General features: G+C 44.9%; 1 protein-coding gene across 1 annotated transcript in view; it reads right to left on the bottom strand.

The window, feature by feature from the left end:
* Positions 1 to 17: 17 nt before the first annotated feature.
* NUP188 (nucleoporin 188) overlaps positions 18 to 27589 on the bottom strand; it is a 45954-nt gene continuing 18382 nt past the window's right edge. Inside the window, exons 17-44 of the mRNA XM_074973496.1 lie at positions 27147 to 27273; positions 26616 to 26703; positions 26450 to 26526; positions 25828 to 25942; positions 25164 to 25284; positions 24900 to 24966; positions 24181 to 24309; positions 19939 to 20072; positions 19117 to 19223; positions 18311 to 18517; positions 17541 to 17710; positions 16348 to 16417; positions 15307 to 15374; positions 13671 to 13866; positions 13010 to 13087; positions 11141 to 11226; positions 10472 to 10617; positions 9248 to 9429; positions 7676 to 7876; positions 6832 to 6924; positions 6446 to 6604; positions 5539 to 5676; positions 4932 to 5006; positions 3936 to 4145; positions 2393 to 2524; positions 2135 to 2205; positions 1562 to 1691; positions 18 to 806 (exon numbers count right to left, since the gene is read on the bottom strand). Of these exons, the coding sequence (XP_074829597.1) occupies positions 636 to 806; positions 1562 to 1691; positions 2135 to 2205; positions 2393 to 2524; positions 3936 to 4145; positions 4932 to 5006; positions 5539 to 5676; positions 6446 to 6604; positions 6832 to 6924; positions 7676 to 7876; positions 9248 to 9429; positions 10472 to 10617; positions 11141 to 11226; positions 13010 to 13087; positions 13671 to 13866; positions 15307 to 15374; positions 16348 to 16417; positions 17541 to 17710; positions 18311 to 18517; positions 19117 to 19223; positions 19939 to 20072; positions 24181 to 24309; positions 24900 to 24966; positions 25164 to 25284; positions 25828 to 25942; positions 26450 to 26526; positions 26616 to 26703; positions 27147 to 27273 (3548 nt within the window). The 3' untranslated portion in view covers positions 18 to 635. The remainder of the gene's footprint in view (positions 807 to 1561; positions 1692 to 2134; positions 2206 to 2392; positions 2525 to 3935; positions 4146 to 4931; positions 5007 to 5538; positions 5677 to 6445; positions 6605 to 6831; positions 6925 to 7675; positions 7877 to 9247; positions 9430 to 10471; positions 10618 to 11140; positions 11227 to 13009; positions 13088 to 13670; positions 13867 to 15306; positions 15375 to 16347; positions 16418 to 17540; positions 17711 to 18310; positions 18518 to 19116; positions 19224 to 19938; positions 20073 to 24180; positions 24310 to 24899; positions 24967 to 25163; positions 25285 to 25827; positions 25943 to 26449; positions 26527 to 26615; positions 26704 to 27146; positions 27274 to 27589) is intronic.

The following is a 27589-nucleotide window of genomic DNA, read 5'->3' as shown; positions in this document are numbered from 1 at the left end:
AAAAAATGCAAGACCCGAGCTATGGAATTTTTACTTAAAAACCTTTTGGAGGAGGCTGCCTTCTAGTCTTCAGAAATGTACATATCACGCAAATCAACAGCAGGAGGGGGATGGGTGCACACATACGCCATTTTACCTTGCTCTGCCAACCCAGCAGCAGTGCCTGGCACCCCTTTGATACAAAAATAGCAATAGAAAGCTGGTCTCTGAATTGCTGGCTTCTCACGACCCTGTGCCTCATCAGACTCGTACTGATGGGGAGAGGAAGACTGCACCTTGTACTAAGAGCAGAGTTAATGCCCAAAGGAAAATATTTAAAAACCTGCCTCCTCTCCCCCACCCGACTGCTGTGTATAAGCTATAAAAATAAAGGTTTTGACTGGTCAATACTTAAACCCAGCCAGATCACTCTAGCAGGCGGAGCAGCAGGCAAGGAGCATGCATGGACGCAGCAGTTCTTCGAACAGGGCAACATTCTTGGACCTTCTTATGTTCGCTCTCCTGCTCAGGTGCAAGCATTCAACAGGATCTATCTCCCCAGCAGATGTTACAACTCAGTTATGAGCCCAACGGAGCATGATGCCTTCTGTTGTGGGAATGAATAGTTCCGGTGCAATCCTGAAATAGCACACAACCTATCTCTGCACATGTCTGACAAAGGCTTGTACCAGCTGAATCAAAGGCTCCTGCCCCTCAGGGCCAAGCTTGGAGGCAGACTTTCCCTGGGGGGAGGGAAGAACCCCACTGGCTGGAGAAGAGGGGCCGCCCCGGCGAAAGTAACGAGACAGGCTTGAGAGCAGCGTACTCTGAAATGAGAAGCGCACAATGAGTTAGCTTCCCCAGGACAGGAATCCTGGGAGACTGTGCCACCTGACTTTGTGACCCAAAGCGGGAGGTCTTGAGGCACTCTACTGGAGACAGGAACTGGCTGCCATTGACCAGTCAAGAACTAATGGTCCTCTGCCTATACTGCATTTTCACTGCATCATTCACAGCCAAAGGGGCAAACCAAGATAGAAGTAGGCACTGCAGAAGCACATCATAAATCCCTGTCCCATTCTCACTGCGCCTCCAATTTGAGGCTCGCAATGTGCTTTATACACCATGATTTAAGCCTCTTGATATTTGTGAGGCAAGTCAACATTACCCCTTAAAGCCTGGGAAAACTGGCATATTTAACCAGCTTGCCCCTGCTCAAAGAGTGTTCTATTATGTTGCAAATCCAGGAACAGAGTTTGTTATCCAGTTCTGGGTTTTAGTCTCATCTGTTCTTCTGCAGATTCTATGCAGCTCTGTGTATTTATCCTCCAAAGTATCACTGAGCCTTACACACAGGAGGATACTTACATGGCCTTGACAGCCATGGTAGAAAGGTCTGAATATTTTAATTGCAAGCACTAGATCTAATGGGATTCGGTGCACATCCATTAGACTGGCCAGACTATCGCTGAGAAGGGATGGTCTTTGGGCACCACAACAGACAAGTCTGCATGAGCTAAAAGGAGAAAGAGGGATGTAGCACAAGGCATCAAAGGCAGGAAACCAGCTCCACAATGCTTACCAGCTCAGAGCTGAGTTCCTGCTTCATCCGCTGCTTGTCTCGTGGATGCACCGCTGGGTCCCTCAAATACCGAACAGCCTGGGAGATGAGCAGGTAGAAACAGTTTTCCATTGTAAACATGAGCAAAGTCCTGTGCAAGGAAACACCACGAATTAGCAGGAGCAAGACAGTGCAGTTGCACTACAGCAAGAATATTGTACTCCAGCACAGACATACCCATGAGCTACTGTCTGCTAACTGGTTACACGCTGGAGCAATAGAAGTCACCCTAAAGCACAGGTAAGTTAGGCTACAGTGGACTGGGTACCAAGTAACCACCACCTCTTCTCCTGTGCCCACCAACAGCTGAATTAGTATGGGATGATCTTGGATATCAGCCTCCCAAGAGCCCTGCCTGCTTTTCGGGTTATGTGTTCGGGGGGGAGCAGGGGGAAAGCTGAACTGCTTCACATGGAATTGGAAGAAGGTGGGCAGAAGCTACACTTATACCTACAGCTTACGCTCTGGGTCAGGCGAAGAGCACTGGGCCTCTGCTCCTCAGCCATAGGGAAGTAAAGGAACCCAGAGACTTACTTAAGAGTTTTAGTCTCCTCTTGTGTATTCAGCCCTGCAGCTTGAGTGAAGGGCTCTTTCTTCTTATCCAGCTGGAGGGGGAAGAGGAAAGTTGTATTAGAGCCTGGAGATGCAGAAGGGGAGGAGAGCTACCTGGGTCAGCCCCCACTCCTCCTCAAAACAGCAGCTGAACAGAGCACAGAAAACAGCACAGCTGCTCTGCCTCTTCTCAGCCCCTTCAGCTTTCACAGCCTGAATTGGGAGAACGTGGACTCCTACCTCTCCCAGCATGTTAAGGGCCACGTTGACAGTGGCCAGAAGGGTCCCAAAGGAGGGAGCAACATCTGAATCGAAGGCAGGTGTTGTAAAACTCAGAACAAAGAGAAGGTTGTACTCAGCCAGGTCCAGTGACTGGAGGGAAGAGGAGATAGCAGTGAATCCAAACGGCAGGAATGCATTGTAACACCACCTAGCTCCTATACAGCACTTTTCATCTATAGATCTTAAAGGACTTTACAAAGCAGGGTCAGTCTCATCATCATCTCCAGTTCACAGCTGGAAAAAGAGGCCTTGTCTACACTACCACAATAAGTCGACCTAAGTTACGTGAATAACGTACCTGGAGTCGACGTAGCTTAGGTTGACTTACTATGGTATCTACACTGTGCTGCGTCGATGGGAGATGCTCTCCCATCGACTTACCTTAATCTTCTCTTTAGTCGACAGGAAAGCGCTCTGCAGTCGATTTAGCAGGTCTTCACTAGACCCACTAAATTGACCTCCGCTGCATCGTAGGCATGGCCAGAGGCACAGAGGGAAGTGACTCGCCCAAAGTCACTCAATAAACGGGAGGCAGAATCAGGAACAGAACCCAGATCTCCTGGGTCCCAGTCCAGTGCTCTACCCTCTAGGTTACACTGTGTTAGTATGGATCCATACTCAGCTAGCAAAGTAGATGTTGGGAGGATACCTTTTCGTGAAGTGTGAGGCATGTGTAACTGCCAGAGTAGGATGTAAGACTAGCTGGAGCATTAGTCTGCTCTGGTAAATTGGGTGGGATGTGTGTGGGTGTCTCTCTCACACCCACGGTTGTGCTAAACAATCCCAGTGAAAGCTATGAAAATATCTGCACCTCCACCTCTCAATAGGAGAGTGCAGACAGGACTTCCTTTCAGACTGGTCCGTGTCTGATTCCTTAGGGTTCGTGGACCCTGACTTCCTGCTTTGGGCTCCACCTTTCAAAGAACAGCTGGCAGATACAGACATGACAGCTGGGGCCAGCATTTTGTTTGCATTAATGTGAGTGCTAAAGGTCTGGGTGTGGCCACTACCCCTGCTTAAGGTATTAGGGGTGACAAGGGTGTTAGAGGGGCAATAAGAAAAGAGAGTCTCAACCTCCAGTTTATCCTGCACACTGAGACAAGTCAAGTGTCTGAGGAGGGGACACTATCATATCATCTGCATAGCACATGAGTTTTTCTCCATGCCAAAGAGCTATCTGGCTACTAGGCTCTTTAGAATCAAAAGACTCATGTGGTAAATAGGGGTGCAAAGGTCCTATTTCATCGCCTGAGATGGAATCAACACACAAACATTGACGAATAGCAATAAAATGCTCATTCTGGTTGCCTAAAATCTAGGGGTGTACCTTGCAATTCAGTTTAGGTGGTCTGGGGTGCATGTAGGGACTCCTGTGTGTTTTAGGGGAGGGATTAGTCTCCTGTATGAATGGGACAGGCTTGTGGCTCCCTTGAGACCCACAATATCAGTTAGGGTGCTTCAAACTCCCTCCCCCACAGACATCACTCTCCTATTCCTGTACCTGATCAAGGAGGATCTGGCAGACATCGGGGGTGAAGTGGCGTAGGGCAGCTAGAGATTTGCTGAGGATTTTCAAGAGGCCATACTGCACTGTACGCAACGCCTTCTGCTCGGCTGCCTCTGACTCAGGGCTTGGATGCTTGGAGGAGGTCTGGGGGGTGCGTTGCACTCGAGGTGTCACAGCTGATGGGAGGGAGTCACCATTTTTTGTCTGTGGGAGAAGGAAGTCAAATGAAGACACACACACACACATACAGAGGCAATCCCTTGCAGTTTAAGACCAAGCTTTCCAGAAAAACAAGTTACCAGTAACAGGAATCCCTAAAGCAAGATACTCACGCTTTGCCCAGCTAAGGGCCATGCTGGCAACCTACTAGAAGCCTGAGGTCTATGCTTAGCTTGCATCATAAGGAGCAACCTTGTCTTTATTGCAAGGGTACAGTGTGCAGATGTGTTCAGTGACCACATTCTGGAAAGGGCTTTTCTAATCAAAATGTTTACAGAAAGAACCTTAACCCCAACACAAGTGCTGCCTGACGTGCATCACCTTCGCACTCAAACTCCATCTAGGGATAACAAGAGCAGGAGCCGTATTTCACCACCACTTTAAATCAACCCAAGGACATGAAGTCCTTGCTGTCTCCCCATTCTTAGGAGGCAGGGTTGTACAATAACCGCTGGGACACAGCTTCCACCCTGCACAGCTGGTAGTTCGGAACTAGCTAATAAGAGTTCAGGCAGTGGCTACGGTTTCCACGTCAGATACATTCTGCTTAATATGACTGGCCCACAAAACGTCCCCTATTTCAGAGCTGTTCTTGGTAGGTTTTGGTTGTGGAGGGGTATAATTACCTAAACCTTGGCTCCTGGGCTGGTCATGGTCAGCAGTTGTCACTGGAAACAGTGACTGGATATTGACTGATCTTTTGCTTGGTTAGGGTGAGGGACCCAGGGCCAGAACTCCCCCCTTCAGTTTTCCAGGGACCCCCATCCTCACCTGCAGGTAGTGCTGAAGCATTTTGCGGCTATGCAGGAGGGAGGTACAAGCCTGGCAGAGGTAACACAAGTTCACCTGAAACAAGAGGGGGAGAGGGTGGGAAAGTTGATCCATCCATAGGTGACACTCTCCACAGCTGCAACCTAAACAAGCATCCAAATTCTCCATTACTGAGTCCCCTCACAAGACTAAATTATACTAATATTATACCCTAACAATTTAAAAATCCAGTCTGAATAGAACCTTTCATCCCAGAGAATGGGCAACAGCCGTGTTGTCAGATTTTACCAATGTTTTCCTTAATTATCTTGACCCTGAGGTTCCAACCCAAATGCACTAAGAGAGTCAATCCTCCAAAAGTTGTCACCTCTAAGTCCCAGTCAATTTCTCCCCCTCAACTAATTGTACCTTGCTATGTGACCGTAAGGTCCAGAAACTCTTCATGATAAAGAGCTGCCTTCCTTTAATGGCCTGTTATGATCCCCATTAAAACAGCTTCAATGAAAGAACTATCTACAAGCTCTCTCCCTTAGCCGCATTCTCTGTCCTGCTGTGCTGGGCAGTGTGTGGGAAAATGTAGCACGCAGGGGAATGCTCTGGATCCTACCTGTATGTCCCTCAAGAGCTGTGGAAGGTGGAAATGCCACTCTTTCATAAAGTTGGAGAGCTGAAGAATGAAGCCAACAGTGTGGTCAGCTTCTTCCAGACAGGCCAGGCTCTGCACTGTCCGTACTGCATTCAGGCACTGGAGAGGGAGAAATGATCCAGACCATGATGGACAGAGCACAAAAATACTTATCTCCTACTTAGAAGGAAGAGCTGAATACACACAAGGAGAAATCAGCATCAGAATTACCAGCTCCAATACGGACAGCAGTGACATTCTGAACGCATTGAGGTTTACAAGTTAGCCAGTTTCAGTCAGCAGGTGCTCCTGCCCCAAAACAAGAGAGCTCTTTATCGAAGAAGTTTGCTAACACAGGGACAATTCAGCACCTACCTAGGAACAGGGCTTTTCAGCAAATTTGCCCTGACAAAGTTCAGCTGTTACAGGGATTTAAGTATTCGATATTCAAGCTACCCACCTAAGTGGACACTGGACCTTGACCGCAGCATTTTCATTAACTGATGGAGTCCGAGCGAGGTCACCTCTAAGAACAGTTTTCAGTTCTCCTTTTCCAGCCAGATGGTTACAGACTTTAGGCTCTCACCCAGCACCCACAATTGTTATTGCGTTGAGTGAGCACATGAAACAGCTGTAGCAATATTATGACCCCCAAGAGTAAGAGCAATGAATGAGTGCTAACAACTCAGGATCTAACAGCTACCAAGACATGTATCCATCACCTGCCTGACCCCTTTGCTTGTGTATCCCTTTCCCCAACTCTTCACCTATTTTTTGAAGAATGTAAGCTATTTGAGGCAGGGACTGTGTCTTCTGCGTCTAGCACGTTCTGGCTGCTACTGTTACATACATGACAACTGAGGTATTATGGGGAAAGGGGTGGACATACCTGAAGAATCCTCTCCTGATGGACACCCACAAAGTCCAGTGCCTCTGTCAGGAAGTTGTACCTTAGTGTCTTAAGAAGGCGCTCCATCAATGATATGGAGAGACGATAGACCCCAGGCCAGGATGGGGCGTCAAGAGACTTCCGAGATGAAGCAGGTGTCTGAACAGACCAGCCACAACAACAAGACACATAGTTTATTTGTTTTTCTGCTCCCTCAGATACACCCCACACTCCTCACAATGGCATCAAAGTTCTCCAGGGCCACGTGACAGTGCTTGCCTCTTCTATTCCCACAACGGCTCTACAGTACAGAGCCAGTAGAGGGTGAGCAGGCCACAGCTTTCCCAATGAGTTTCAAATCCACATTAAGAGGAAGCAGCACTCACCTGAATTGTTCCATTCGTGCTGAGCTGGTATGCGCTCAAGAGGGACAAACAGATGCTCTGTGTGACACCAGCACTAGCCACAGCTGCTGCACCCTGCACAACACAGAAAAGTCGCTGTCAAAGGTACCACCATTTTCTCTCAGCCCGGGGAGATGTCCCTAGCACTTCTGTTTTCTACACATCTACCCTTCTCTTTCAGACACTTCTTCCCTGCAGCCCAGAAACCTGAATTCCATCACCCCAGACAGTGCCACTTTTCTTTCATTAAAATGAAAAACAACATCTCCCTCCCCCAACATGGCTGTGTGGTGAACACACCTCCTCATCTCCTGGTACCCTGTGTGTCCCCTCTGTCTTTGACTGAAAGCTCCTGTAAGAAAGGAACCTTATATACTCCTCCCCCTGTACAGTGCTGAGGTTTCAATAAACAAGTATTGCTTTATATTATGGCTACAGGGAGAGCAGATTCCTGCATTTTATTGCTGTCTTAGTTGTACTGGCTACATTTGGATGGGAGGGGGGTGTTTGCAGGGAAAGCACTTGCTTTGAATTATAGGTTTACACTAGGGCAGGATTGCTTCTGTTCGTCCAGCACAGACATTCCATTATCCAGAAGAGCAAGGAAAGAAAATACCAAGCAGCTCTTTGTACAAGACCTACAACTAACTCCTCCCCCTTGGCAGGGCTTTAATGGCGCCCGTAAGGCATAATGCACTGCTCAGCTGTAGAGTGTGAGGCATAATGCACTGCACTGCTGCTGACACACAGTGCAGTGAGATGAACTGCATTTTAAATATAGAGCCAACAATGCAGCAAGAAGCTCTCATTTGTGTCTCTCTCTCACCTGTTGCGTCCTGGCTAAGGTCAGCAGTAGATGCAATGAGGCTTCTGTGAAGTGAAGGTTTTGTTTAACTCTCAGGCTGATCTCTAGGGCAGTGAAGATAGTAGGCAGCATAGGGACCTTCCTAGTAACCTGCAGCCAGTAATCTCCATCTTCATCTACTTCACAGAGTTCCTTTGCCAGATGCAGCCCTAGAACACACACCTGCAGCAACAGGGAAGGAGAGAGAATGGGACATGACAGATCCCAGAGCAGGGGATAGGGAGGAAAGACAGACATTAAAAGACTGTCCAAAAACAAGTGGGTAGATGGGATCTAAGTTGTAACTGTTCTCACATACATGAATTATGGCATCAGTAAACACTGGGTGTGGCACCGTGCACACTTATGGGGCTGCATAGTAGCAAAGTTCCTTAAAGCAGATCTGGGCGAGAAACAGTAACAATCCATTTCCTGCAGTAATGTACTCAGGGGAGACCTGACACCACCAGACTCACAGCTACAATAGTCCTTTGCAGTCAGGACCAACCCACAGTCTCTTTAGAGGTAATGGGTCACAAAAGAGTGAGGTGTGAAACTTACACAGAGGCCACTGAAGACTTTCGCACATTTGAGCCCACAATTTCAAGGGTTCACCCTTCCCCCTTTGAGGTGAGAGTATCCTAACTGTTTGTATGACCACCACCACATTGCTCTTATAAAACCTTTCATGATCATTTCAAAGCAAATTTTAAGTATTAATAGTCTCAATGCCCTGGGAGGTAGTAAACATAAGATTAATTTTACAGAGTGGTTAAGTAACTCAGCCAAGGTTACAGAGCTTGTCAATAGCAGAGATGGTACCCAGGTACCCCAAGTCCCCAGCTCCAACAAAGAGACCACAATCCTCCTTGGTATCCCACTTACTGTAGTCTATAGGGCAGTTCAGACCTATCTGCTACTTGGCAAATGTACATTCAGTATGCAGGACGGACAGACGGATACAATCAGACTTCCAGACTTGCTCTCCTGGGGTTGTTATCCCAGTAGGTACATATATTGCCACTAGTAACTGACCTGTTTGATGTATAGGAGATGCAAGGGGCTGGAGGCAAGGTCTTTGACTTGCACTATAGAGAAACAAGCCAGCCATGTACACTGTCAGCAGACAAATGGTAGGGAATATTTTTAGACACTCCCGTAGAGAAATCAGAGGGTGTTAACTAAATACTTTGGAAGAGACGCCTGCTAAGAACAGGCTCCGTGTGTTTTCAGGAACCTCGTATTAAAGTTCGAACAGGCTTGCACACAAGAAGGAGCAGACTTCTGAAGAGCACCTTCCCAGAACTTGTTGTATAGCAAGAGACACACGTCTCAATAACCTATCCCCTATGTCTGGACATAATCACAGGGGCTCCACCACCAGAAAGTGAATAAGCCTGCAAACCCTATCTGGCAAAATAAAGCATCAAGACACTCCATTTTCTACCTAGTGATATGATGCAGATGGGGCATTTTATGGTACAGTGGACACTGCAAGTAACTTTGTTTACAAAAAGAGAACATGGCTGCAGAGCAGGCGAATGATGCCTTTACCCCATCTCGCTGGTCCTTGTGTTTACCCCTGCAGGCATCATCTGTTTCCATGCTGTCCTTGTCATCTACAGAGTCTCCAGACGTGAGGCTGTGTCGTGTCTGATCAAAGAGCACAATTACTTCATCTTGGAGGGTCTCACACACGCTCATCACCAGCTGGGAGTACTGAGGGATCTCGCTCACTGTGGCACACACACACAGAGCACACAATGGATTAGCTCATCCCCCTCACACTTCTGTTTTCAGTTTAACTACTGCACTGGTAGCACTGCTGGGGCCTCCACTTCTCAGAGACAGGACTTGCTTTGCATTTCATTAATCTACAAATATCTATTTATAACCTACACGAGACTGTGAGGAACTCCAGCGGGACCTAAGAAAGCCAGCCAAATGAGCCAAGAGCTTAGGAGGACTCAAAAAGGGATTAGACATTCATCTGGATAATGACAATATGTACAATCATAATAAACAGGATCTCTTGGGGGGGGGGAAATGGCTGGAAACCTCTTATGCTTCAGAGTATAAACCAGTCATTAGCAGGGCAGTCATTCTATAATTATCCATTACAGGGTTTTTTGCACCTTTCTCTGAAGCAGCTGGTACTGGCCATGGTCAGAGACAGGATACTGGACTTGAAGGACCATGGATGTGATCTAGTCCAGCAATTCCTACACTTCTCTCATTCAACGAACACCCAGCTCATGTTTGAGAGCCCTTAAAATATTCAATTCCCATCATATACATACTCCAACTTTATGAACTGCATCACCCTTCCTTATCATTATAGCTGACAATAACCCATTGGTGGGCACAAGTGCTAATACAACTAAAATTAAGCCCTCTCATGCTCAACCTGAATTCTTCCCCAAAAGTGCACAGAGACGGGCCTTGCAGCATTCAGATCGTGGGGACAAGGGCCATTTAAAAGGATTAAGCGATAAAACTGTAAGCTCTTTGGAGCAGGGAGTGCTTTTGACTATGTGCTGTACAGCGCCAAGCAAAACAGGACGTGGATGCTGACTGGGGCCTCTGGGAGCTACCATAATACAAATAATAAACAAGATAAATTGAACAGAAAAATCCCACTGGCTACCAACTATAGTCACTGTCCTGCACTGGCAGCCAACAATGTGTGCATTCCTGACTCAAAAATGTTTGACTGGGACACAAATGTTTCCAGTGGTTGCAGCTCTGATCTTCATAACCTCTGCCAGGCCCTCTCACCTTTCATCTCCTTCATCTGCAGAACAGTGATGAGAGCAGAGAACACCTTGGCCTTGGTCTTCTCCATCACCTGCTGATCTGCCTGCAGCACTCCCTCCAGAATCTGCGTCAACGAGTTTATGATTTTATCCACAGAACCCAACTCGCTGACAACAAAAAAGGGAGAGCTCGTCAGATGAGACAAGATTCCCCACTTATTATCTTGGCTGTGACTGATCTGTGCAAATCATTTTGAGGGGAGGTGTGTGTAGGGGCACAGATACGGTTTGCTTAATTTAAGTCATCAGTAGGGTCTCCTCATGGACATTTCAGAAATGTGTGGTGGAAATACAGTGAGATTGCAGGCTCAATATAATTTAAGTTTCCTTGTCCCACTTTTCCACAGTGAAAGTAAACTCACAAAAGCATAGAATCACTATTTAACAATAAAGTTCAGCAGCAGCATCCATCATCAATGCCACCCTCAACGTGAATCCCACGATTCCACAGTCCCCGAAGCCATGGCCTGGCAAGATAAAGAGTATTGTACAACAATAAGGTATTGCTTTAATTCCCAGATCACCATGACAATTCAGCCTACACAGCAACTCAAACATCTTCTTCCAAGTTCTTACATTCATCAGTGACTATTAGCTTACTTATGAAGAGTTATGCAAATAGAGCACCTACCTCTTCCATTGTCTAAGCAGGATCAGCAGAAGGGTGCACAGCATGGACCCCAGTTGCAGGCACAACACTGACATGGGGACCAGCAGCTAAGGAGAAATGTCCCAACAGTTAGAGTTGCAACATTCACAGATGAGAAAGATGAATAGGCTCAGCACAGACATTCAGAGCACTAAGAGCTTGCTTCCCCACCCCACCCCTGCCCAGCTGCTATATTCCAAGCAGATTTGTGTACAGAGCAAGTAGTCAACAGAATATGTGCAGAAAGAGCCATAAAGAGGTTTATGGTACTATCCATTATAAAAAAGATGATGCAACTCAACATGTCCTTCCACAGAGCAATGGGAGCAGAGATCCATCCCCACGAATGCTAAGAAAGGTGTATGGAATCATAGATATTAACAGCACATTCTAAGTGCTCGCCCATTTGGTCAACAGAACTTAACTCTCAGCAGTGAGGTCACAGTGTTCTACGGATCAATTGCAAGAGCCCGTTTATAAATTCTACATCTCAATTTGCAACCTACTTGGAATGGAAGCTGTGGCACACTTCTTTTTTATTGGCGTAAAGCCATGCACCACAGTTCCCTCTTGCTATCTCAAGAGGAAAGAGAATAAATTATTCCCAGGTGAAACATCCACCTAAAAGAAACATCTATTATCGTCATCATCAGCCCGTGCAGTGACTGAAAATCTAGCACAGGGGCGGGCAAACTTTTTGGCCTGCGGGCCGCATCAGATTTCGTAAATTGTATGGAGGGCCGGTTAGGGGAGGCTGTGCCGCCCCAAACAGCCAGGCAAGGCCTGGGCCCCACCCTCCCCTGCTTCTCGCCCCCTGATGGGGCCCCCCCCCAGGGACTCCTGCTCCATCCAACCCCCCCGTTCCCTGACAGCCTCCCTGGGACCCCTGCCCACTCCCTGCCCCCAGAACTCCCACTCCTGACAGCCCCCCCCCAGCCCCATCCAACCCCTCCTCTCATTCCTGACTCATTCCCCCGGGACCCCTGCCCCATCCAATAACCCCTTCTCCCTGTCCCCTGACTGCCCCATCCAACCCCACCTCCCTCCTGACTGCCCCCCTCTGGGACCTCTGCCCTGATTCAACCCCACCATTCCCCACCCTCTGACCACCCCAGCCCCTATCCACACCCCTGCCCCCTGACCACCACCCCAAACTCCCCTGCCCTCTATCCAACCCCCCCTGCTCCCTGCCCCCTTACCACGCTGCCTGGAGCACCGGTGGCTGGCGGCGCTACAGCCGCGCCACCCAGCTGGAGCCAGCCACACCACCGCGCAGCACAGTACACCGGGTCAGGCTGGGCTCTGCAGCTGCCCCACCGCCCAGAGCATTGCCGGTGGTACAGTGAGCTGAGGCTGCAGGGGAGGGGGAACAGCAGGGGAGGGGCTGGGGACTAGCCTCCCAGGCCAGGGGCTCAGGGGCCAGGCAGGAGGGTCCCACGGGCCGGATGTAGCCCGCGGACTGTAGTTCGCCCACCTCTGATCTAGTAGGTAATCAACCTTGCCTTCAATAGCAAGCAACACCGCAGGTAGCTGGAAGGAGTACACAGGGTCCAGCCAATGACCATGCCTGCCTTTCAACAGCTGGCAACGCTGCAGGATCACTAGGTAGCATTAATTGTAGTGTTACCAGCTGGCCAAGAAAATCAAATATAATTTGGAGAATAAAGACTTATGGAGAGCAAAGTAATTCTAAGAGCTACCTTCTTGTTTCAGTCTAATCTCGCAGAATCAGGGAAAATCAGAACCACAAATAGATACAGGACTAGAGCGCCACAAAGGAGTTGGACAATTGTGTGCCGAGTCTTGAAACAGATTCCTTGAAGAGCTACAAATTGAAATGTAAACACTTACTAAAGCTTTGGTCCCACTTAGCACCTCCAGAAACAGTTGCTGCCGAACTGCAGATTCAGTCAGATGCATTATATCTGCCTAGAGACAGATCAGACTAATTATACACCACAGTGAAAGTTACATCACCAACACACACACCCCCTCGTCTTTCCAATCCATCATCAACCCCACCTTTTTGTATTTGTTATTAATTTACAAGGTGGCATAGGCTTTTGCATCTGCTGGATGATTCAATTATAGAGAAAGAAACGAAGAATTATTAGTTGTTAGAAAAGCAAGGGGCAAAAAGTCAACACTGAGTGACAGGTAATTGGGAACAGAGTATACACTGGGCATCTTAACCACACTTTACTATAAGTATCTACTGCATCTCTCTGGGTATAGACAGTGTTATTGGCTTTCTTTACACTTATTATAGAAATGATGCAACATCCCCTCACTCCCATGCCACACACATACAGTATGCTAGTTTTGATCACTTGGCAAAACAAAACTCACTGAGGTAATTCTGCTGTATGATATTGGTGTCCATTCAGATTGTGACTACACATACAAGATAATGGAAAAAAACCCAACAGCCTGATCCCTCACTGCACCATATGTGGCCTGAACAACAGGGCACGTCTCTATTCAAAACATTATTAGTCAAGATGGCTCTTACGTGACTGGTGGAGATAATCAGCAGCATCCGCCAGGCCGAGATCAGCATCTGATACTCTGTCAAGGAGGTGCAGCTGCTACCCTCTGTCTCTGCCATATGCAGTGCCAAGGACTTCACATATCCTGACCAGTAAGCAAAGCGCTTTTCCGTGGAGAACTTCTTCAGAGTGTCTTTCAGGGACTGGTCCAGTGAGCCCCTGACAAAGTCAAGAAGAGAAATCAGATACATTTTCATTTATTCTCTGATCAGAGAACATGCTCCTTCTAAGATTCAGAATGGAAAGTTATGGGCACAGCTTGTGGGGCAAGACTGTCCCACACAGAGTGAATTCAGAAGGGGATCCCACTTATTACATCAAATGGTATGGAAGAAGGGTGACCGCTGGAGAGAAACAACTCATCTTTTTAAACATGTGATTTTTATTTATTCCTGACTTTTCAGAACAGTAGTTACATTCAGGGAAGTGAGTATATAAGAGAGTCACATTCTTACTCAGCAAATCAACTCCCTGTCTGTGTATTCTGCTGACTTTAGGGATAAAAGTAAGTTACTGCTTCCTATTAGGTCTGCAGAACAGCACAGCTCTGGGAGAAGAAGCTGGAACCCATTGTGGATCATGCTTCAGACTTAATTTTAAATCTTACTGAGAATTTTATTTCTGGTGGGCCTGTGAGAGAGAACACACATCTGAACTTCGAAACCTCAGGATATGTTTTGCAAATCTGGAAACTAGAAAATCATCCATTTATTTATAAGCTGAGGAAGTTTGATTTAGAAGTCAGACACACAAACTTGAACCACTTCAGTGTTATTTTACAGAGTTGATACACACTTCAAACAAAAAATGAGCTTATCAAAGTAAATATGCTTAATAGGGGCTATTCTATGTCATATTACCTCAATACCATAAAATACTACATCTGGCAATGCTAGACCAACAGAAGAATGTCCTTGCCCCACCCTCCAAAAAAGACACAGACAACATTACAAAAAGCTAAAGTAGTAAATTGATGTCAATGCTATGATTATAGATGTTAAAATGGTGAAACTTTTTTCTAAAACACATGATTACCCCACTCTATCCAAAGAATCCTACTGAAGCAAAGTAAAAATTTCTGACATAAACGTCATAGACACAAACTCAATACTATGCACTGCTACAGAGTTGGAGAAAAGCTAGATTGTCCTAATTTTAGTCCTAGCATCCAGTGTATGATGGGAACATTTCACTGTATTACATGTGGCTAGAATAGTCCCATAATGAGCTTAAAAATATTTAAAGTCTCATTATTCCAGGACAGATATTCCTCTTTTGAGATCCATACCCAGTATGTCACATTTACAGGCCACAGAGACTCTTCTCATGACACCTATTCCTCTAATAGATGGCTGCATGAAATTCAAATCAAATGAGGCAGACTTGTGCTCCTCTCTTCTGAGCTGCAGCAGCCACAGGTAAACTATTGACTGTCCATCTAGCACTTCCACGGAACTGTTAGCTCCGATTTGCCTCCCCCTCAAACATGGATAATCTCTTAGGATTTAATCCACACACAGCGCAGGACTTTGCCCTCACTTTCAGGTGCCCCTAGCATCACTGAAAACTCTAGAACAGGACAGATTGTCAATGACTCACTTGACCACATAGTAGATCTCCAGGCAGATGATTTTCATGATTAAGGCACAAGTGTCCAAGACACTGAGCTACAAAGAGGGAATAAAAGCAGAGCATGAGCAGGTTATCTGTTCCTCCAGGTCAGATCTGGCAGCACTGTGTCCCAAGCTCTGTCTTACAAAGAGTGTTGAGGACCACAGTCTAAAAAGTCCAGTACACCTACACTGTCAATCAAGCACCCTTGTGGTGGTCAAGTGACCCCCGTTTTCCTGTTACCCTTGGATTCCTGAGCATTATGCCAACAGGGCCTATGAGTAGCACAAAGGCAACCCTCTGGACCTCCTTGGGGCTGAGACAGGGATGGAAGCAAGACTTGGCCTGCTTATCACCTAGAGGCAGAGTGCATGGTATGGCACTTTCCTATGAGAACTGTCCCTCCCATGAGAATGCCACAGCCATCTTCTCTAGTTAGGAGGGAGTAAGGATCAAATGGCCTTATGTAAGAGCAGCTGCTTCAGTAGACAGCGCTCATCTACTCTGCCAACAAGGGAAGAGCACCATATTCAAATCTGGATGGCAGTTGGATGGAGGGGGATTAAGATTTTCACAGGGAAGACAGAAGTTTCCAAAGCAGAAGAAAGGCAAAATCCTGAGGAACCCAAGTCAGTCTGAGGTAGGCCCACTAAGGAGGAGAGATTGTTCAGATGTCTGGGAACAGGAGCAAAATATCCTGTACACGTATGTACATACACTATATTGCACATCTAGTGTACTAGTTCTTTACAAACATTAAGGAGGTAAGCATCATCATCCCTGTTAGGTAAATGTTATCTCTGTTTTACAGATGGTGAAACAGAGGCAGTGAGAGTTCAGGAGACTAGTCCAAAGTTACACAGCTAATCCGTGCAAGCGTTGGAAACAAAACCCACCCTCAGAACTCCCCCTTGTGCCTTACCCAACCATATTTCCTCTGAGATGGCAACAAGCAAAAGGAAGGAAGTTGCACACACCACTCACTTCTCAGAAAAACACAGCTATTGTCAGTCCTTATAAACAACTCACCTCTGATGTTTCTAAGGGGGGAGAAAGGGTCCCAAAGAGGGGGTTGGTTAAGTTTTCCCAAAACTTTGGCCTAAAAACACATAAAAATACTGTAAGTTACCATACTTCTCCTATTGCTCTCAACCTTTCCAGACTACTGTACCTCTTTTAGGGCTCTGATTTGTCTTGCGTACCCCCCAAGTTACACCTCACCTAAAAACTACTTGCTTACAAAATCAGACATAAAAATACAAAAGCGTCACAGCACACTGTTACTGAAAAATTGCTTATTTTCTCATTTTACCATATAATTATAAAATAAATCAATTGGAATATAAATATTGTACTTACATTTCAGTGTATAGTATATAGTGCAGTATAAACAAATCATTGTCTGTAGGAAATTTTAGTTTGCACTGTCTGCACTAGTACTTTTTATGTAGCCTGTTGTAAAACTAGGCAAATATTTAGATGAGTTGATGTATCCTCTGGAAAACCTCTGCGTACCCCTGGTTGAGAATCGCGGACCTACACAGCACACCTGACAGGAACAGTCTGATCCTGCCAGCCTTTCACTGCAAACTCCACTGTCTGAGATATTTCACACATGTAGTAACACTACTCACCTGGCAGTGCAGAGCACACTGAAAGAGAAGGGTTTCTTCAACAGAACCATGCATATGTGCTTCACAACTGAAAGTTTAATTTTTCCCTAACATAAACATCCCTAACTACTGAATTATTCCCCAATGTTTCACCTGCAAAGCAGGTTACCAGGAGACTGGAGGAAGAGGTCTAATCAGCTATTAGCTGAGAAGCCTCTGAGTCTGACCACCCAGTATTTAAGTTACAGTTAAAAGGCATCCTCCAACTTGTCAGAACTGGTGAGATATGTTTATTTCTATTCACTGAAATAGAGTTTAAAACAGCCCATTCTCAATCAGCCTGTGAATGGTACTAGGCCCGATGCTATTCAACATTTTCATCAATGATCTGGAAATAAATATGAAATCACTGCTGATAAAATTTGCCGATGACTCAAAGTTTGGCGGTATGGTAAATGCTGACGACACGGCAGTCATACAGAGCAATCTGGAGAGCTTGGTAAACTGAGCCCATTCAAAGAAAATGCATTTTGAAAACAGCCAAGTTATACACTAGAAACAAGGAATACAGGCCACATCTAAAGACAGCATAGAAAAGCAATGACTCACTTGGTCCTCAGGACCAGCATGGCACTATCCCGACGGTCCTGCCACAGGGCATGAAGGAATGCAATGGCGGCCCGGTGCAAGAGGGGAGGGCACCAGTATCTTTCCTGCTGTTTGGAGTCTATCAGTTCCAAGACCACTTGGAGGCAACTCCATTCCCCTAAGCTGAATTCCTAAAGCAAGAGGGAGAAAATGAGAGACATCTACATCCAACCACTTCCTGTTTCAGTATGCTATTTAATTCCACCTGCAAAATACACAGGGAAGTAAAGCTTGAGCACATGGTATAGGTGTGTGTTTCATATGCACATACATGTAATATATAACACCGATGAGGAATTGCTAAAAAGACAGTGAAGAGCGGAATAAATTATTTTTATAAGTCAGATTACTTCAAGGGGCAGAAAAAAAGCGTTACTTTCCTGTATATTTTGTAGGTGCAATTAAATAGCATACTGAAACAGGAAGTGCTTGCATAGTCATTGGAGAACACAGGAAGATTTCTCTTTGGTCGAAGGGAACCTCTTGCCAATTGATCAGAAGGTCATAAGGTTCTCATCACAGAATCAGGCAACACAGCATTAAAACCAATGTTCAATATCTTGTCAGGCACCTCGGGGTGTATGACAAAGACACTCATACTGAGGACAAAGTAAAGCCTTAGAGATCTTTACTAAAATAAGGAACAAAGCCAGGAAAGCTCCAAGCCACATGAAAAGATAAGGATTTACTGGAGTAACAGGATATTCCTATGTAGACACTTGCTGTTTTACCTTTGACCCATCACTCCCATCTTTCACTTCCAGGTTCAGGAAGAGCTCAATGAGCCCCGGCTGTGTCTCTACAGCAACAGTGAGGAACTCCAGGATCATGACTTTAATGCGCATATCCTCAATCTTACTCTGCAGGCGGGTCAAAAAGGCATCACGAATGGCAGCAGCATCACTCCCCAGGCAGGCGTAAACAGACATTGGAGCCACCTGCAAAAGGGAAGAAACACACTAAAAAAATGTAGATAAACGCTATGATGCTCCCTCTCAATATATAAATGAGGCTTGTGATATTTGTTTTAAACTGAAAACAAGAAAATTCTCACCCTTGAGCGCAGGGACGTGGGAGAGAGGAAATCAAGAAATAATTTTGATTTTAATGGAACATATAGAAAATTGTCAAATCGTTCTGAGTTTTGGTTGCCTCTTTAGGAATTCTGCTCCATTCCTTGTCTATTTCACAAGGAAAGGGGCAAAACCTAAGAAGAAAGACAGACAGCTACATAGATTTGGGTTGAGACATGTTAAAATAAATACCCCCAAAATTGCAACATTTAAATGCTTAAATAAAACCCAGAGGCGCTTTCAGATTTTAACAACCAAAAACTGTTAGTCCAATAGGTAAAGAATAAGTCTTAATACAGGGTCCCTAGATAACTGTTAATATAGGTGCCTTTTTGACAAGGTTGGAAATCTCAAAGCAAGAACACTCACAGGTTGTATCTTGGAGGGTCATTGGAGACAGTTTAAGTGATGGAATCAACGAAAAGGGAAAGCATGGGAAAGCGCTTGTGAGAAACTAGTTTTACCGTAGCGAGTCGTTTGAGCAGCTGGATGGCAAGGCGTGGCAGTGCTGGGTCGTGTTTGTGGTAGATATATTTGGCTAAGACAGCAATCAGATTGTTCCCATGAGCACCTGGTGAGAACACAATTAAATCACAGGTGAGAAACTGGAATAGTCTCCTATGAGGGCTCTTCGAGAGAGACTATTCAGCAACTATCAGTAGCAGCATTGTACTCTATACTAGAGTGGAAAGGGAATGAGAGGGAATGAATTCGGCTTTCTAAGAGGACAACAGACGCGTCTGGCCATAGGTACTACTGGCAGCTGCTTTACCATACTGTTCAGCACTGTCTCATGTTAGAAAGCAGTAAACAAAAGAAGTGAAAATAACAGTAGGTGGCTATTTGAAAGCAGTCCTGGTGAGCCAAAAATGTGAATATAGTCCAAAGCTTCCACGCTGCTCTCAGAACTGCAAAGAACCAGAAGCATCAGTGCCACCAAGATCCCTAGTGGATGAAGAGCAAGAGAAAAACAATTCTGCTACCCTCCCAAAAGTGGGCCCAGTGTCACATACCCAGCATCACTGCATAAGAGGGTTCCGTAAAGGTATAATGCAAGGGGAAAACCTGTTAACATAGTCCACATTATAGGGAATTTACTAAATATCCTTTGGCTAATCCCTTGGAGGAGGAGAATGCCCTCTGGCACCCTCCCCTCACAAGTACGCTGGATGAGAACTGCACTGTTCAGAGATGTCATACCTCAATCCAATGTTAGCAAGTTACACATTATCTGTGTGCAAGGGACAGACACTACTGCCTGGGCTGGCCAACAAAGAGGTACATACCATGCTGAGTAAGTGCCTGTTCTAGTGGGGATACCACACTAGAAGGGGATTTCAACCGGATGACGTTATTGGTGACCGAGAATGCCAGCTTTACTGTCTGGATCAGCAGCTGGCCCTGGCCCAGTGACTCATCGCTGTGTTGCCAAACAGAAACCAAAAGGAATACATTAAAATCAACTCAAATGATGCTCATAAGCTGTACAGTATTCAAATAGCAAATTCAGTATCCTGTGGTCCTATCATGCAAGAGCAAAGGTTGTAAGAGAACTCCACTTACTCTCACTTATCATGTAACTGTTGCAATATAATGCAAAAAACTACTGCAGAACCAATCTTGAGTTTATAATAGTAGCACAAGGGCCTGAGAGTGTTTCTGTTCTAAACCCTTGTCTTTGGGGTGCATAACTGTGATTTTACTTCTTCCCTAGGTTGGAGTTAAATTAGCTCATAAGTTTTTAAGTTTGAGGAGTGCAAAAAGCAGTTTTCAGACAGATCCAATAACCCAAAAAATTTAAAACTCTTGTATCGTCCATTATTGCCAGGGAGTAGGAGGAGGGAGATTAAAACCAACAAAAATTAAGCTAAAAACTTATTATCAGACAAAAAAAAGTTGTTGAAATACAGTTAAGGTTGAGACATAATTCACTTAAACTTTAGAAAGCAAAGACATCTGAAGTTAAGATTCCTCCACCCACAGTAACTCTCTCCCCATATCGTGCTCACCCTCCAATAAGAGTTTTGCCTATTTCTGCATGAAACATAAACCCACCCTTTAGAGTACATTTTTGTCTCCTATGATGGCTTTTTAAAAGCAGAAACCTCCACTGGCTGTTAGCACATTTATGCAGCATGAGAAGTCTCTTGTAACTGTTGTACTCCCCAGGGTTCTAAACTCTGTTGTCTATATAAGTGGACGTTAGAGGATCCACATGGCCTTTGTTTCACAGTAGATGTTCAAATTGGCAAGGGGCTGTTTCTACCATTAGTCTCACTTATAAGGAGTCCAAACCAGTCAGACAAAGAAAAAACTGGTTCTGAATTTTATTAACCTTTTTAACCCTTATTAAAGTTCATCTGTTTAGGGACAACTTTTTAGAGATTAATGCCACAATCTCCCAACAGATCTCACCTCCTCCTAACAAGTCCAGGCTCCCCCTTCCCTTTTGTTCTGGAACAAAGCAGAGGTGGAAGGGATGAGCCTTAAAACCTCCTAACCCTTTTCATCACAACCTATCTTTAGGGGCGAGCAGGCATGTTAAGATGGGAATGGTCATGGCAAGGAAATAGGAAGATGAGGTTGCTATACATGGGGCAGAGGGTCACTCAGTGTCTCACAGTGAAACTGGAAGTAGGGTCACACAGTTTTGGGTGGTGGCTAGATGGGGTCTCAGTATGAAGACCAATATTTCCCCTGAGCTGGACAGCTGCTTTAGGAGCTGCTTAGTTTGGGACAAAGAGGGATCAAAGGTCCCCTGCTGTAACAGGACCCAACTCCTCCGCTGTCTGTGGTGATTTACTTGAGATCTCCTTCAGGCAACAGGCAGAGCTTATAACCTCTTCAAATCCCTAACTAGTTCCTCTTATGAAACTCTGCAGATACATGCCATGTTACCTACAACTGCCACAAAGCCTGTCACAGAAATCATCTTATACTTAAAGCCTTAAAATCTGACCCTTCGTCATTACGAGCTTTTCCACTTCAGCTTGTTAGTAACAGTCCTGTGTGTCCGTTCTGACTGAAAATTAGCATGTAAAACAAATGTGAAGTTTTCAGACCAAGCCATTTTTCAGTTATGAAAAGACAAAACAAGTTGTAACAATTTTGAGTCCCCTTCTTTATTTCTTCAGACTCCCATAACTAAGAAACTAACCTCAAAACTTTGCTAAAAGATTCTACTATGCAAAGAGACTATGGAGAAGAAATTTCAGGAAGAAAGGAAAATTTGCAGAAAGCTACATAGAGCAGAACCAAGTTCAAGATCAGACTTATAATGGCAGCTGTTACAATCTGAACGATAGAGTTATTACTGTATCTAGATAATTCCATGAAAACAAGGAGGCAATTCAGAATTGAAAAGGACGCTTTATCCTTAACCCATTCTACCATGCCAACGTCATGTATATTTCAAATTATGGGTGATCTTACGTATTACAAAGGCTATAATACACAGGGACAAGAGGATGAGATAAGCTAGTCTTCATCATAAGTCAGACACTGCATGTTATCTGAACATAAGGGTTTTTTGGAAGGGTGGGGGGGGGTTCTGGCTTGCATAATATTACACTTACTTCCACAAATCTGCAATGCGTGCAATTCCCTTGAAATTCTCCAATGAGTGAGTATAACTGTTGGACCAAACAAGTAAAATAAATCTAAAATTTCTAAGATCATGCTACTTCATTTTTATAGAAGCAAGTCACAGGAAGCATGGAAAGGGGAAATACAGAGGCACAGCCAGGACAATTCAAGGACTAATGTATAAAAGCAAGAGTATCAAAAAGATTAAAATGTCCTTGGCATAGATGGGTAAACAAGGCCCTGGAGCACACATAACTGCTGAAGCAAGCTACCTTTGATACAGATGTAGGGTAACTGTCCAAATAGCTGTGTGTAAGCTCAAAAGCTTGCCTCTCTAACCAACAGAAGTTGGTCCAATAAAGCTTACTTCACCCACCTTGTCCCCCTAATATCCCGGGACCAACACAACTACAACAACGCTGCATATAAATAAGTGACGGTCATTTTAAGGAGACGAAAGGGAGAACGCTATTGGGACACTATTGTTAAGGAACTATTTTTGACTAACCCAAACTTGGCTAGGGAAAAAGAGCCAAGCTGTATAAACAGGGTGATGAGACAGCATCAGACAGCTACTGTGAAATAATCAACGATAGCACTGTCATGTGTCTCTAAGACAGACCAAAGAGTTGAGGACCTCTGAATACCACTGGTGGTCTGGGAAGCAGTTGCTAGTGATCAGTGGAGAGACAGCAAGCCACACAGTTCTGGCTCTCTTCCTTTCTTCCTGAATGTGCAGGGGAGAGGAGGACTACATGGTAAAGCAGTATGTGCAGAGGTGCAGGTGGCAGGAGGAGCAGAACAGACAGGATGGGCAGATGAAACGAAGAGCCAAAGCAAGCAGCTTGATTAACTTTCTTCACAAAGGGCAACCCACATTAAAGGCAGCTAAAATGCTTAGATACTTTCCTAATGTTAAACTTTTCCACATAAGCAACTGCTATACTCATGAGAGATTTTATGCTATCATGAATGGGAGAGGATGGGGTCCACAAGGTCACAATTGGAAGGGGAGGTGTCCTCTGTGCGCGTGCGCACACACACTTGAGGTCCAGACTAAGAAGTCTGAAAGCCTCTACTACAGATTATCTGTATTGCAGTCATGTGGCATCAGTCTGTGAAAAACCTCTAATTCAATATTTCTATTTGTTTTCATTGTATTCTAGGTTCCCTCTTTCCCCAACAGATTTGTTAAAGTATCTGAAGAGTTAACTGTCCCAGGCCAGAAAGGCTGGGTGGGTCCCATGAGCACACTATTAAAGGCCAGAGAGTTTTTCAAAGCACAGAAGGACCTTTAGTTACACACTAATAAATAAAGGCATTTAACCATTGTTGAAGTGTTCAGCAGTAACTGTCCTGATAACTGGCTGGGGAGGAGGTTTAAGTTGTGAAGCAGCCCCAGAACTGCCTTCAGGAATCCACATATAAGAAACTGATTAATCAAGAAACCACAAGGACTTTCTAACACTGCAACTCAAGCTTTGTAATAGTTTCTCAAACTAGTGGATTGTACTGGACTCAGGCATGATTTGGAGGCACGAAAATTGGAACTTTTGCTATAATTTTCCTGCCTTTTACTTCATTTGGTACTTTTATATGCTGAATCTAGTGATTTCTTTATAACAGCATTATACAAGCAAATGTGAAACAATCAAGCTTACCCACATTTCATTTCCACAGTGCAATACTCAGTTAGGCTAAGCAAAATCAGAAATGAAAAGAAACTGCAGGAATTAGGGAACGTATACAAAGAGAATAAGCACAGCAACGGAAAGCTGTGAATAAGTAGCAGGTTCTTGGTAATTTTTTCAGAATTTTGATCAGAGATGGTTGCCCTGCCTGGCAGCTCCACTGAGTCCCAGCAACATGTAACCCAGTTTAGCCACATTTCAAGTATTATTTGTCGCTGCTTTTTCCATGCAAGAGTGGAACATGCAACTCACCTACAGGACTGCGAGGCCATGACCATATCAATGGTGTCCACACCGATGCCCATGATGTTAATGACAGCCTGTCCTGCTTCCGTGTTGGCCAGGCTGAAGATGCATAAGGACTGCAGGCTTGGAGCACTGCTACAAGACAAGAACACAGACAATGGAAAGCAAGGAATTAAAGGAAAGGCTCTCTGCCTGATCTGATACACTCAACATGTATCAGTGCCAGCATCAGCCCAAACACTACAGGGATGAGCACATTAGAAATGCGCAAGATAGAAAGGTCCTACTGATCCACCAGGCACCATGAAAGTTAACACAAAGTAACTTCTTCCAATTTCTATACCACCCCTCACCTCATCTCTCCCCCATTCTCCAATGTTCGGTTCAAACCCTCAGAGTGGGCACACCAACCACAGAGAAGTGGATGGCAGTCTAACGGGCCCTGGCATGTGCACATCTGCAGCACTATAACATTAAGTCTGTTTCCTTCCCCTCATCAGCGGGCATGACCATCTGGGTTTGCCCTCTCTCCCACCCCTTTCTGCATTTCCCTGGGCTCAGTGTAAGCAAGGGGGCACCAAGACTACAAAGCAGCACACTATACCCTTGCCAGTTTAATATTTCACATTCTAGGTTGCAAACAAAAGAACAGTGACTGAGATCTTCTACACTGTAAATGGGGCTGTTGCATATATAGTGATGTATGAAATTCACTTCCCCCTTACCCGCTGTGAGGATCCATTTCAGGGCAGAGATTCAGAATAGCATGGATGAGCTGCAGGATTAGGCACCCTGAAAAGCAGGAAGAATGGATTTAGTCTTCAGAGAGAACAGTTGTTGAGTTCAGAAGCAATAGGTACCATTACATTATAAAGTATAAATCCAAGTGCTCACTGAGCCATTTATAATAAAAGGGAAAAAAAAACAGAGAAAGACACATTCTCTCTAGACAGAATTCAACTTTGCTTCCCTTGAAGAGCTATCCTTACCAATTCGTTCTCTGACTCCATGGGAGTTATAGCGCCATTTGTGGTAGTTTGGTAACATTTCCTTCAGCACAAACACAATGCAGGGCATTAGCCCTTGGCTCTGGGTGCTGCCAAGTTGTCCCTAGAAAAAGCAGCAACATTACAGTTCCGATTCTAATTCAAAGGTGTGAAATCTTTGGTTGGAAGACATTTAATGCTCACACTCCAAAGACAGAAATAGGGGCCAGAACAGTTCTGCCAGCAGTACAGCACAATGCAGGATGGGGACAGAGGTTTATGACCAATTTCTATTCTCTTGCACTCAAAGCAAGTGAAGATCAGAGGTGTTAGGGATCTCTAGAAGAGGAAAAGCAGCAAAGAGCTTTCCTTTCCTGCTTACACAGAGCAATGTTAATGGGATTTGGAAGAGACTGAGCACTCCCGCCACCCTGATTGGGGAGCGAGTGCAATTTGCAACTTGAAGATGATTGTTGGGAAGACCAAAACATAGGAAAAGCAGGAGCCCCAGCACAAAAGGCGGGTATGTTGTCAAGTGGATACCAGAGGTGGCCCACCCAAGGGAACCTCATACATTCAGTACACACCTTTACCTCATCTTCACCCTCATCAGCTAGTAGTAATCTATTGCTGCCTGAAAATGTAGGAGCACTGCAGAAACACTTACACGGACAAGAGTTGTGACCAAGTGTAGGAAGGAGATGGTGACACCATACTCGCCCTGAGGCTGTTCCACGCTCATCAACAGGTTTCCATAGCCCCCAGCATTCATTCCCTCTGCACTGTGGAAGGAGCGAGAGCATGCATTGTATGTACAATAGGAACCAAGCATGATGGAGAGGTGTGCGCACATGTGCAGTGGGAAGGGGGATCCCATTAACTAATACACATGGGGGAATGATCCTGAGTAGAGAAAAGATGACTCACCAAGCTCAGGACAAATCACCCTTGCACTTAAGAAGTATTTTACTTCTCCTTAAGGGCAGTATCTTGTATTTTATATGTCTGATTAATCTTGCTTCTGCTGCAAAGCTAAGCACATTTATGATCAGAGGATGTGTCTAAATGTAGTATTTTCTACTTATAGAAAATATAAGGAGTTCAAACACTTTACAGTCACATGTGATTCAGTGGAACTGAATTTAGAGTAAGGATTTTGCCAGTTTATTATGTAAGAATGGAACATTAGGTGTCTGGATTTTAGAAGGTTTGGAATTCACACTAGTGAAACACTTACTCATATGGCATATCATCAAGGGAAGCAAAGGCACAAGAGAAAACTGAATTACCTAATCATGTGACTCATAACGGAAACTGGATTGGCAACAAATGGTAAGAACCCCGTGTGGTGAAGGTCAGTCCAAACCTAGAAGAGGAGAGAGCAGTTTATATATCTATCTATATCTATATCTATATCTCCATCCATTTCAGAAAAATCAGAAGGTATACCCTCACCTTAGCTGGCATGCGGGCAGCCAATACAGTCAAACAATTGACACAAGAAGCAATAACATCCACTGGGGGAGAGATCACACTTGTTAACCTAGGAAAAACCCAGAGTATTATATATAAAAATCTTCAGAACTTAGGTCTGGTCTACACAGTTTTTATACTGGTATAGAGAGGTTGTGATTTATCTGTGGAAATAGTTAACTCTGTACAACCCATAGTGTGGACACAGTTATATAGGTGCCTTATACTGGTAAAGAGTATTCCCCTTCCCTTCAGGGATAGCTATATCAGGTGCCATTGCATCCACATTAGGGAGAGTTGTACTGTTATACCATTATAGTTAAAGCAATACAACGGTTGTGTGTAGGCAAGGTGGTCTAAGCACAGGACATGAAGGCAGGAACTCCAGAATTCTAATCCCAGCTCTGCGACAGACTTCCTAAATAGCCTTTGGTAAAATTTGTTGTTGACCATTTTTCCCATTTCTAGCAACTTCAGGGGTGCCTTAGCTGTCACTGCCAGTCAGCTACTTACCTCTGTAACAGCATGTAGATCCGTGATGTGATCGGCAGAAGACAATCTGCTATCGACACATCAGTGCTGATGACCTTGTGAACCAGGTCAATGACTGGCTTGACCCTCTGGCAGTGCTGAATCACATCTGGATAAGGAAAACTAGTATTACAATCTGGAGAGATGCAAAAGCAGCATTACTCTCTCTCTCTCCACTCCTTGGATGATCTACTATGATCTCTACAAGAGAGGTCCTAACCTTCAGTAAGTTACTTCTCAGATTACTCCACATCTCTAATGAAGGGAATGTCTACTTTCCAGGGTACAATACAGTAATTGATTAAACTGGGACCATGTCCCTCAAATGACCAATGGCAGAAATGTGAGGGGGGGGTAATATTTTAAAAGGTTCGTGCTCATTTTTCTCTCATCTTAAATATGCCCAGCTCCCTATAAGCGCTTAC

This window comes from Natator depressus, chromosome 16 (assembly GCF_965152275.1).
Source record: "Natator depressus isolate rNatDep1 chromosome 16, rNatDep2.hap1, whole genome shotgun sequence".
NCBI lineage: Eukaryota > Metazoa > Chordata > Testudines > Cheloniidae > Natator > Natator depressus.
Note: the sequence above shows the minus strand (reverse complement) of the source record. Positions and strands in the feature narration are given on the sequence as shown.